Source organism: Hippocampus bargibanti, linkage group LG08 (assembly GCF_051943395.1).
Source record: "Hippocampus bargibanti isolate YZ-2025 linkage group LG08, ASM5194339v1, whole genome shotgun sequence".
NCBI lineage: Eukaryota > Metazoa > Chordata > Actinopteri > Syngnathiformes > Syngnathidae > Hippocampus > Hippocampus bargibanti.
The window spans coordinates 1,064,531-1,075,956 of NC_142741.1; the positions used below are offsets into that span (position 1 = coordinate 1,064,531).

An 11,426-nucleotide genomic window follows, 5' to 3' on the forward strand; every position below is an offset into this window, starting at 1 on the left:
TTTTTTGGGGGGGGGGGGGGAACCATGACAGCAATATGTTTACGAATGAAATATGCAACTGCTGAAATAAAACAAATATACTGAATCCGATCTATGTTTTTTTTCTTCATTTGTTTAATTAAACAGATTTGAGTCACTTAATGTAAGAAAATAGTTTGGCGTTTATACCATAACAGATATGTTTTTTTTTTTTACATTTGTACATATAAATAATCAAAACATACACACCCCCCAAAAAAAGAATTGTCCTTTTAGTTTTGTTTATTTTTTATCTCACACATCACTCCATAATTGTAATTTTAATACTGTGAAGCGATCCAGGCAGATTTGGATTTTGGTGTCAAATGTGATCATCAACATTATCACAATGCGGATGATCCGGGAAATAAAACACACACAAATCAGATACAGTGATACCTTGGCTTACAAACTTAAATGGTTCCCAGACAAAGTGTGTAAGGCGAAAAGTGTGTATCCCAAAAATTACTTTTCCATAGGAAACCATTCAAATGAGAATAATCCGTTCCCAGGTCAGCATGTAACATAATTTTCTCATTTTCAAAGCCTTAAATATACACAAAATATACCTTATTTTATATATAATAAATATGCTGTGGTATTATAATGAAACAAATAAACTGTACTGTATAATAAAGTCGTTTTATTGACCTTTGTGATGGTCGTTGATGGCTTGATGGAATGGAGTGGCCTTCTTCTTTCACCATCTTGAGGAATGATCCCTTGTTGGTGCTTCCTCTGCGATCATTTTACCTAGTTCCTCATCAATTGTGTTCTGTTTAGCTGGGTTGATAGCGTTTTGCATCAAGTGGGTTATTTGCGGAGCCTGATTGATGGGATATTTTAACCTTGCAGTCTACACTCTGCCTTTGAACTATCAAAGTTGAAACAAGTCCAAATTTCACTATTTTCTTTCCATTTTCTCACTCTCTCTCTGTCGTCTGCCTTTCTCTTTAATGTTTAAACCACCTCCTCTCACTGCTGCGTTCTTGACCAATCATGTGGCTTTAAACGACAACTGGGGTCAGGGAATAGAGGACCAAAACAAGCCGGCTGCCATTTTCTTGTTAGCGAATGACACATCACTCATTGTGGCAGCTCCGTGTGTATTCCGAAAATTAGTTTGTATGCCAAGGTAACATTTTCATAAATGTAAAGTTCGTAAACCGAAAAGTTCGTAAGCCAAGGGGTTCGTAAACCGAGGTATCACTGTACTCCTTTCACGGCCACGGAGCGTTTTGCGCGACGGCTCTCTCTGCTTGTGAGAGATGCATTTGGAAGACCGTTATCGAGTATATTAGTCGCCATTTTTCAACCAACTTTGAGGAATTTCTCTCTTGTTTTTGGTTAAATGAGCAAATTTCGGGAAAGAAAAAGGCTCGTTAGCTTTCGTCATCCGAATCAAATCCAAAGAGAGCCGAACACGTGTTAAGCGCTTTGTGTTTTTGAAGCTCTTGATCGCTATCGAAGGAGGAAAGACATTTTTCGCATCGATGTCGGATTTTCTGTGCGCGTTCACCTGTTCTGTCACGCGTCTGATACCTCACCGAAAAATGCGTCTGGGCTTCAAAATGGCGGAATTGCCTTTGAGTTTCTTCCATGGCGGATTTCCTGGTGCGCATGGAAAGCTCCGATTCGTTGATGTAAGAGCAGGGCGGCAAGCGGTGAACGTGCTTTTTGTAAAAGGGGGCGCAGGTGGCTTCTGGAGGGTTGTTGAAAGTTTGGTGCTGCGTGATGAGCGGCTCAACCAATTTGACATCAACGCTTTCGGCTAACGTGCTGTTTTTATCCTTGTCCTTCACGTTCAACGCGTCCGGAGAGGGATTCCTGCAGGTGAATCGGAATTTCTTTTTGTGATGGGGTTTTTTCGAGGCGGAGCGCTTGCTTCCTTTATGCCCTCGGCTTTGTTTGGCTTCCTCCATTCCGTTGACGGGCTCCGGGGACTTGACGCAAACTTCCGCGATATCCGGCGCGTTTGCTTCAGGATTTTCCAAAGCGGGCGTGGCAACTTGTAGCTTGTCCTGGTTGACTTGCTTGCTCTGCGACCATCTCTCCTCAACTTTGACCCTTTGCTTCCAAGGCGCCTCTTCGCTTTGCCTTTGCTGTCGAAGCGCCTCGTCCTTCTGGGGTTGAGGCACGTAGTGTCGCCATTCGTGGTCAAAGAGGTTGACGACGTTTGTAAATTGCTTGTCGCAGTTGGCAAAAGCGCACACGGCGGTCAAAGGCTCGTGGGTGCTCATGTGCGCTTTGAGTTCCGGCAAGGTCAAGAAGCGCTGGTCGCACTGCGCGTGGAAGCAGAAGTGCGGCAGTGGCGCCTCGTGGCGTTTGATGTGCACTTTGTAATACTGGACAAAGTGGAAGTCGCTGTTGGAAAGGAAAGCAGCAGGGATCAAAATCGGCCGTGGCAATTTGCCGACTATAAGCCGCGGCTTTTGGCACATTCTTTGAACAAAAACTTCTTCAGACAGCGGCTTGTATCCCGTCTTTTTTTTGTCAGCGTTATGTGGGCACCTGCGGCTTATATGCGGGTACGGCTTATAAGTGTACACAACGTTTTTGCTTGTAGTGGGTGAAACTTATCGTCAGGTGCACTCTAAACATCCAGAAAATACAGTACTTAAACTTTAAAAGTACTGCAAAGGGGGGAAACATTATGTTATTAACATTTTAGATAGATAGATAGATAGATAGATAGATAGATAGATAGATAGATAGATAGATAGATAGATAGATAGATACACACACACACACACATACATATACATGCACACATTTACATATACACACACATGAGCGACATCATGGCGACTCCTATCTGGGCGTCAATCTGCCATTTTGGTATTTGCTGTCATAAATCGGGCGTAAACTTACCGACCGCAGAAGGTACATTTGTGGTTGGCCCAAACAAAGGTCTTTTCCAGGACGTGGTCATCGTTGAGGTGCCATTTGAGGGCGTGTTTGGTCAAATTGTTGCCGTGTTTCGCGAACACGCGATCGCAGGACGCGGACGGACACAAAATGAACTTTCCGACGGCGTCGTAGCCGTTCTCTCCGTCCGCTTCCGATTGGTCCTGCTTGGCGGGAGCTTTGATGATGATGAGGCCATCTTGAATGACCACTTGCTCGTCCTTAAAGTCCAACGGCGGCGGCGGGGCGGCGTCTTTGCTCAACTTCTTGGAATGGACCTGCAGTTTCCGGACGGCGTTGCGGAGGTTTCGTAGGATTCGATCTTGGCGACTCAGACTGGAAACTTTGACTTTGTTCGGTTTCTTGCGACGTTCCTCGCGAGCTGTGCGATTGTCGTTGGTCGAGCCGTTTATGGTTTGGGCTGCGTTGGCCTGGGCGACTTTGTGGTTCTTGCACATTTCTTCCACGTGTTCCCAAATGTGTTTCTTGCCAACGACGAAGTATTGGAAGCATTTGCTGCAGATGATGCACCGGTTGCGCCTCTTGAAGTGGGCGATGGAATGCCTCAACACGTTCAAGCCTTTATAGTTTTTCTTGCAGGGCTGACAGTAGAAACTCAGGCCAGAGTATTTTTGTGCTCGTTCCAACTTTTCCCTCCACGTTCGCTCCACTTTCACCTAAGAAAAAAAAACCCAAAAACAAATAAGACAGCGGTTTCTCAATTTTTGATGCACGTTTTATTGGATTTATTATTAGCTTTAACAACTTCAGCTGTTGTTAAAGCGCTATATAAAACAATATGTATGTATTGTATTTTGGACAGGCACCCCCATGTCAAGCTCAGATAACTCCAGACCCATATAATTTAGGAATTAACTCCTTTTCTCGTGAAAAAAAGAGAGTCTCGGGTTTCTTACGTTGAATTAAATGTTTACGTAGTTCTGTTGATTTGGATAAATGAAAAAGCAGCTAGCAGGGGACATTGTGTATATATATGTATTATCGCCGAGAAAGCACGGCGACTTCACTCAGATATCATCAAGAGGCAACTACATCAACGACCATCACAAAGGTCAATAAAACCACTTTATTATACAGTACAGTTTATTTCTTTAATTACAATACATTAGCTCATTTATTATATGTAAAATAAGGTATATTTTATGCAGTTTTAAGGCTTATTTAGTAGAAAATTATGTTTTTTGGGGACCTGGGAACGGATTATTCTCATTTCAATGGTTTCTTATGAGAAATAAATGTTTGGAAGACTAACTTTTCACCTTACAAACTTTTTGGGAACCAAGTAAGTTTGTAAGCTGAGGTATCACTGTACTTATATGCTGACAAATCAAACTTTTGGAAGGAAAGGGTAAACAAACTAACCTCGCTGTTGGATTCTACAAATTCCTCCATGACCGGCGGCTCTTCCGACGCGTCATTTTCACCCGTGGACAATTCGGCAGGATTTTCCACATTGCCGTTTGTCGACTTGAGATGGTAATTGTGCATCAGTTCTATCATCGAGCTCGGTAATTCCTGAAAAGGTCCGTCAAGCTCGAGGTCGGCTTCAACGACCGAGCTAACAATCGAAGGCTCGGCAGAAGGAGCCCAAATTGGGGAAGGTTTTTCTTCGCAGTTGTCGTATCCGGGTCGGGTCTTCGTCTGCGCATCTTCCGGGTGGTTATCCAGGTGAGGAATTTCCCTCTGTGCGCTTTCTGGAACCGTTTTCTCCCCATTGGGGATGGAGATTTCATTATCGGGGTAAGAGAGTTGGCATGGATGCGTCGCTTTCCTTTCCCATTTTTCAACTTTGGGTACGCCGACTTTTTCTTGTGGCGACGGAAGACCTTGCAGCCATCTTTTGTTCCTGCCTTTCCTTTTGAAAATTTGGCTTTTCACACAACGGGATAAATATTCTCTCTTTTGATGAAGAGGGAGTTTACCAGGTGTACAATTTTCCCGGCGGGTGCGATTGCGTCGTAGCGAATACGCCGATTTGTGACAGGATGAGCTGGGTTTGAGATTGTACATGAATTCGGGGTCGTCACCCTGGTCAAAATCCTCGTCGGATAAAAGTCGGACTTTCTTTTGGAGTCTCCGACCCCATTTTCTCTTCCTCACGTTAGTTGACAAGTTTCGCAGATGTCTCCCAGAATTCTGTTCAGGCAGGGGGGGCTTTTTCTTAGATTTAGCCCCAAAGTTACTGCTGGGATTTAAATTGTGAGCATGGGAATCATTCAAAGTACTTGTCAAGGCCTCATCATAGCATTCCGCCTCCTCTTCTTCTTCTTGATCCATCTCATTGATGAGAGCGTCCTTGATGACTTTGTCGTCTATCAACTCCAAGCAGCGGGTCCTGAGAGCCAACATGCTCCAGAACTCGGGGTCAAATGATAGACGTCCCTTCAGGATCTGAAGTTGAGATGCAATATATTTAGAAATGTCAAATCTGTCCACGTTGTCATATCTTTTTCTTTGCATCCCACCTGCATGATTTGGAAGCGAACGTTGGTCGGGACGAGGCTCTGGTGAGGATGCGTCTCCTGGTCGGGATGCTTGTAAAGCAGGCGTACCGTTCGGTAAGCTTCCAAGCTCCGTTCCAGGCAGAACACCAGCAGAGCGCAAGCCCGACAGATCTCCAAGTCTCCGGGAAGGAGGAAGGCGATGGTCTTGCAGATTAGCGATTGAGCGACGCGGTCCGCTCGCTGGTCGCTTAGCTGCAAGGCTTTGACGCAAAGCTCCACGCAGACTTGGACTCCATCGCGGCCCAGCTGGCAATAGAAACGCCGACACGGCACATTGTGTCGGGGATAACGAGTTCATTTTGGAAATTTCGGGTGACGTGTAAATTGCAAATTGTGGGACGAATAAAGGTTTTCTGATTCTGATGTAAAGGCCATATGCGGTTTGCACATATGAAATTGGCCTTGCTTGCTTTCAAATTGCTGCTGTGGACTGCAAATTTCCCCATTGTGGGACGAATAAATGTTTTCTGATTATGATTCTTATTTTGGCGCACATTAAAAGCAAATAGAATTTGAAGTCAGATGTCAATTTGCTCCCAAATATTTAAGTTTGTTTACATTTTGTTCTTGTCAAGAAGGGAATTGGTGAAAAAAATGAATGCAAAAAATATCTATCTAGCCTTAGCTAGCGAGCTAGCCTTATCTACCTAGCCTTAGCTAGCTAGCCTTACCTATCTAGCCTTGTCTATCTATCTTGCCTTAGCTAGCTCGCTAGCCTTATCTATCCACCTATTTAGCCTCAGTTAGCTAGCCTTATCTATCGCTCTATCTAGCCTTACCTAGCTAGCTAGCCTTATCTATTGAGCCTTAGCTATCTATCTAGCCTTAGCTAAGTAGCTAGCCTTATCTATCCACCTATTTAGGCTCAGCTAGCCATAATTAGCTACCCTTAGCTATCTAACTGGCCTTAGCTAGCTAGTTAGCTATCTATGAATAAATAAAATAACAGCATTTTTCGCCGCACCAATTGAGATGACTTCCGAAATGATACAGTACGCTTAGATTGGCCGGCATCCCAACGATAAACGATGTCAATCTCACCTCGCTGGTGACGAGCTTAATAAACGGGAAGATAGCCCGGACGTTCTTTGCAGAGTAAGCCAGCCGCGTGCACTCGGCCAGGAAGTCCCGCGTCGACGGGTGGGTACGAAGATGCAACCTGCTCCAGATGAACGCCAGGTCCCTGACAGAAAACGGTAAAGTAACAATTATTTGACAACCCAACCACAATTAGTAACTTAGATAAGACTTTGCTTCAATAAATGTCTGAGCTAACTTTATTCAAGATGTTAGTCATACCTGTGCTAACTGTATTCTTCAAGCTCATTTTAGTCAATCCGAGTTATTGACCCTTGTGTATTCCACACCGTTGCTCTTTGTCGATAATTAACTCATTCGCTGCCATTCCTGAATGTATTCGGGAATTGAAAAGTGTGAGGGAGAGCGCCATTCCCGTATTTGTCCGGGTTTTTTTTTTTGCGTGGGGTGCCGAAAAAGCGCCGGTCAGACCTCAGGCAATGTTTTTTCCCTTCCACGAGGGGGCAGCATTTGCCTTTTGTCCATGTTAACGCTTTGTTACAGCTTCAGCTGTTGTTAAAGCGCTATATAAATCAATATATGTATCGTATTGTATTTTGTAAAGCAGCCCCGATTTCAAGCACAGATAACGACAGGCCCATATAACTTAGGAATGAACTCTTTTTTTCTTCTGACGAAAGCAGAGAGTCTAATGTTTCTTACACCACGTTGAATGTTTATTAGTCCTAAAACTCAATATTCTGTGGGTCCTGCAATTGCAGTGAAAATGCCAAAAACCCTGGCACTGGAGTGGACACATTTGTGCACATCGTCTGGCATTGTCTTTGTGTTGGTGTTGTGTACTGGTGTTGTATTTTTCTCCAGTCTTCATCTTACCATATGCAGTACATGTCTCCCTTGTGGAGCTGCTGGGCAAGGAACGCTTTGCAGAGTGACAAAAGGAGATCATCCTTTTCCATTTGCTCGGCGTTACAAATAATCTCCACCGCATCGCGGCCATCAATCTGTGCCATCTAAAGACGAAGGAGAATATTTGTTTTCATTTAGATTATATACACACACATTGTATTGAAATACATTGCTCACTTTTTGGTACATTTTTCTTTAATACAGTGATACCTTGGCTTACAAACTTAATTGGTTCCCAGAGTGTGTAAGGCAAAATGTGTGTAAAATTAATTTCCCAGAGGAAACCATTAAAATGAGAATAATCCGTTCCCAGGTCCCCATAAAACATAATTTTCGAATTTTCTAAGCCTTAAAAATACACAAAATATACCTTATTTTGTGTCTAATAAATGTGATATGGTATTATAATGAAAGAAATAAACTGTATTGTATAATAAAGTGGTTTTATTGACCTTTGTGATGGTCGTTGATGGCTTGATGGAATGGAGTGGCCGGTTCCATCAGCATGAAACACTTGATGAGGAACGTAGCCTTCGTCTTTCACCATCTTGAGGAATGTAGGTGCTTTCTCTGTGATAATTTTACCTAGTTCCTCATCAATTGTGTTCTGTTTAGCTAGGTTGATAGCTTTTTGCATCAAGTGTACAATCAAGTGGCTTGTGCGGGTTGTTTGTGGAGCCTGATTATTGGGACATTTTAACCTTGCAGTCTACCCTCTGCCTTTGAACTATCAAAGTTGAAACTCTCACTATCTTCTGCCTGTCTGTTAATGTTTAAACCACCCCCCCTCACTGTTGCGTTCTTGACCAATCATGTGGCTTTAACCGAAGACTGAGGACAAAAACAGTCGGCTGCCACTTTGTTGTTAGACGAACAGGCTCGTTCACGAACGACATATCACTCATTGAGGCAGCTCCGCATACGAAAAAAGTTCGTATGCCAAGGTAAAATTTTCATAAATGTAACGTTCGTCAACCGAAAAGTTCGTAAGCCAAGGGGTTCGTAAATCGATGTATCACTGTACTACTTTTACTTTTTAACCCAGCATGCAAATACTGTCCTCAGTACCTGCTTGTGAAGGTGTTCATGCATCGAAGCCTTGTGGAGACAAGTTAAATAAACCTGATGAAGGTACAAATGTTTTCCAGGCTTGAGGTTCTCCAGGCAGACTTTGGCCAAGGCCATGGCTTCCTGTATTCTCTCACACGCTTGCAAGTAGCGAATCCGTAGTTCCAAAAACACAGGCAGCTCTGACCTTAGGTAATGTTCAACTGTGCAAGGAAGACAAACAGGTTGATAGAAAATACGCAATGATGATTAAAAATACCTCTTGTTTAGTGGATATGGGAATTTTTTTTAATAAAATTGCCATTAAAATGTTACCCTCTTCGGGAGGCAAATCGGTTTTCGTCATGATAGCTTGCAACGTGTGGTTCTCCCATGGACCACCTGCTTTGATGATCAGCCTTGCATGTTGAAGATATAGATTCCTATGCCTTAACAGCTCAGCGTGACATGCCTAAAAAAAAAAATGAACGATAATGAACAGGTCCAAAAGGAAACATGAAGAGTAGGTGAGGCAAAAAGGTGTCACCTGATAGGAGTCGAGAATGTCTTTTAAAGGTTTTTCCTCAAATTCCTCTTTACTGAAAAACAGTAGAAGCTCAAAGATACTCCTGCAAGACAAAATGGTTCCAGAAGAGAAGTGAGCTAAAGCAACGGAGGAGCAACATTGTATGGTTTTATTCCATGCAGGAAATAAGGAGATCACTCACAAGGCCAGACGGCTGAGAATATTGTGAACGTGCTGACAGTCATCGGGGAATCTGGCCGTGGCTTTTGTGAAAGCGCACAGCGCTATCTGCAGTACTTTCAATTGAGGTAAAGGAACTTGCCATTGGCCGGCGTGCGCTTCAACCAACTGCACATCCAAACATGACAAGATCGACAAACATAAGGAATCATCAAAATGTGTACATGGTATGAAGGCCAAAAACGAATGGCCAGTAGTACAGTAATGATCCGTATGTGACATCACTGAAGGAACGCCCCTGACCGAGAAAGCGACACACAATGCATTTTGGGTACTTTGTTTGGTCTGAAAATTTCGTGTTGATCCGTGTTGATGGCGGAATTAGAAGGAAAACACATACATAACGCGATGGTGAATGGTTGTGTGTAGCACCAAGACTACTATTTGATAGTAGTTGACACAAATTCCCAGCAGATAAATCAGCCCATTTCCAACGGAGCTTGGGCGCCATCTTGTGCATTTTCTGGGCGCTACATTGAAGTCCAGACAGCTCGAATTGATACGGAAGGACTTCTTTAATCGATTGCAAACATTTATTCCTCTTCAGAACTATTTGAATCATATTCATAACTGGATGAGTAACAAGAAAGCATCTTCTCCGAATCTGAAGCCATTGTTTTGATTCTCCAGCAAGGCAAGACGTCTTGGCGTGACACCACGAACACGGACGGGGGCGGGACCTTCTGAAACTGAAACTTTTTCAGGTCATTTTGAAGTAGTTTTGGGACACTCGAAGTCATTTTTATTGGTGTTTCGTATTTGACCAAAAATATCAGCCTGCGTGTTTTGTGTATTTTAGATGCTATAAAACGTTTTTCTGATGTCAGTTAGGAAACAAAAAAATGGTGTCGGTTGTTTTTTTTTTGTTCTTTTGACTTCAAGACGGCGCCCCGAGAGTGGCTGCCTTTCCAGCAGCTCATGTATTTTGTTTTTCTACTGTCATTCCTTTCATCACTTTGCTGCTGTGAAATGTAAATTTCTCCACTGTGAGACTAATAAAGGCAAATCCAATCCAAATCCAATCCAATCCTTTAACTTTTATTGACTTGGTCTGATAATTATTCACGAACTATAATTAATGTTCCTTTCTTCATATATCCATGCCAGTAATAATTTATAATATACACACAAAATGAATGCTTTTCTAGGAGCTAATAGAATATGTGCATCCATCCACCTATTCATACAAAAGATAACGAGCTTTGTGTTCAAGGCCCAGACTTCACAGTGAGCAAATGTTCCAATTGAGACACTGTGATTAATATTTCAGGATATACTGTCTAATTTTTTTGTGATATTGTAGTTTGGTGGTATGCCAAGATATTCTAATGGAAAATATATCACTTGGTCTCAATACAGATTGGAGAAAGACTGAGTGTCCATCTTGCTGTCAGTCATTTATCTCCACATGCGAGTTAAGTGTCTGAATATGAACCTTTTATTTTTCAGAGTTAAATATTTTAATCTAAATCGGTAAGGGCGAAAATAGTACGGTTTTACACAATAACACAAACCCAGAATTCAAGTGACGCTTGTTCTCGACAAGGCGGCATGACGTTAGTTCGCTACTCGTTAGCATCAGGCTATCACTGTAAACACCCTTGCGTTGTCATCAAACGTTGCTTTTTTTCCAGGGAGTAATTCAACTGGAAGGCCATCTTAAGACTGTCTTTATTTATTTTCTCAGTTTCATATCTAATACCTGTGGCGATAGATTTAGCACACGATAGCATCAATTGTTGCTAACCTGGACGCTAACGTCAAGCTGTGGTTGACCGCAATCAACAAATCAATACAGGAACGAAATATCGAACGTAAACAGTTCCAACGTACCTCACAAAAACCCGAACAGTAGTCTTTGCTTTTAAGACCAGAGGCATCGCTGCAATGTCGACTACACAATGATTCTAGAGCTAATTCCAAACCGTCAGTTTCTACATCGCTTTCGCTGTCCGCCATACCGTCGAGCGCATCCGGCGCATACTCCAGGTTGCCAGATCAAACACACAATATCCTTCAATAAACATACATCCCAACCTGGCAACCTAATAATTAAATTGCTTCGTAACGCAGACCAATTTAATAGATAAAAATTATAGTTAATTATTTTATGGGCTTTTATGAATAACACACGAATCAGTTGTGGTTTCTTACAGACTCTTTTCAGACCAAACTTGTTGCTAGGTAGTTTGTAGACTTAATCATAGTTTTCGTAC

The 11,426-nt window shown here is 42.6% G+C and overlaps 1 protein-coding gene across 1 annotated transcript; it reads right to left on the reverse strand.

Annotated features, from left to right (window-relative positions):
- Positions 1–52: 52 nt before the first annotated feature.
- On the reverse strand, positions 53–11,180 carry znf654 (zinc finger protein 654). The gene is made up of 11 exons (XM_089002462.1): positions 11,044–11,180; positions 9,173–9,318; positions 8,992–9,073; positions 8,781–8,916; positions 8,466–8,668; positions 7,365–7,501; positions 6,492–6,633; positions 5,412–5,696; positions 4,309–5,337; positions 2,890–3,602; positions 53–2,382 (listed from the first exon to the last, which is right to left on the reverse strand). Exons 1-11 carry the CDS (start codon positions 11,167–11,169, stop codon positions 1,401–1,403), a joined length of 3,981 nt encoding a protein of 1,326 aa, XP_088858588.1. The 5' UTR covers positions 11,170–11,180; the 3' UTR covers positions 53–1,400.
- Between the last annotated feature and the right edge of the window lie 246 nt (positions 11,181–11,426).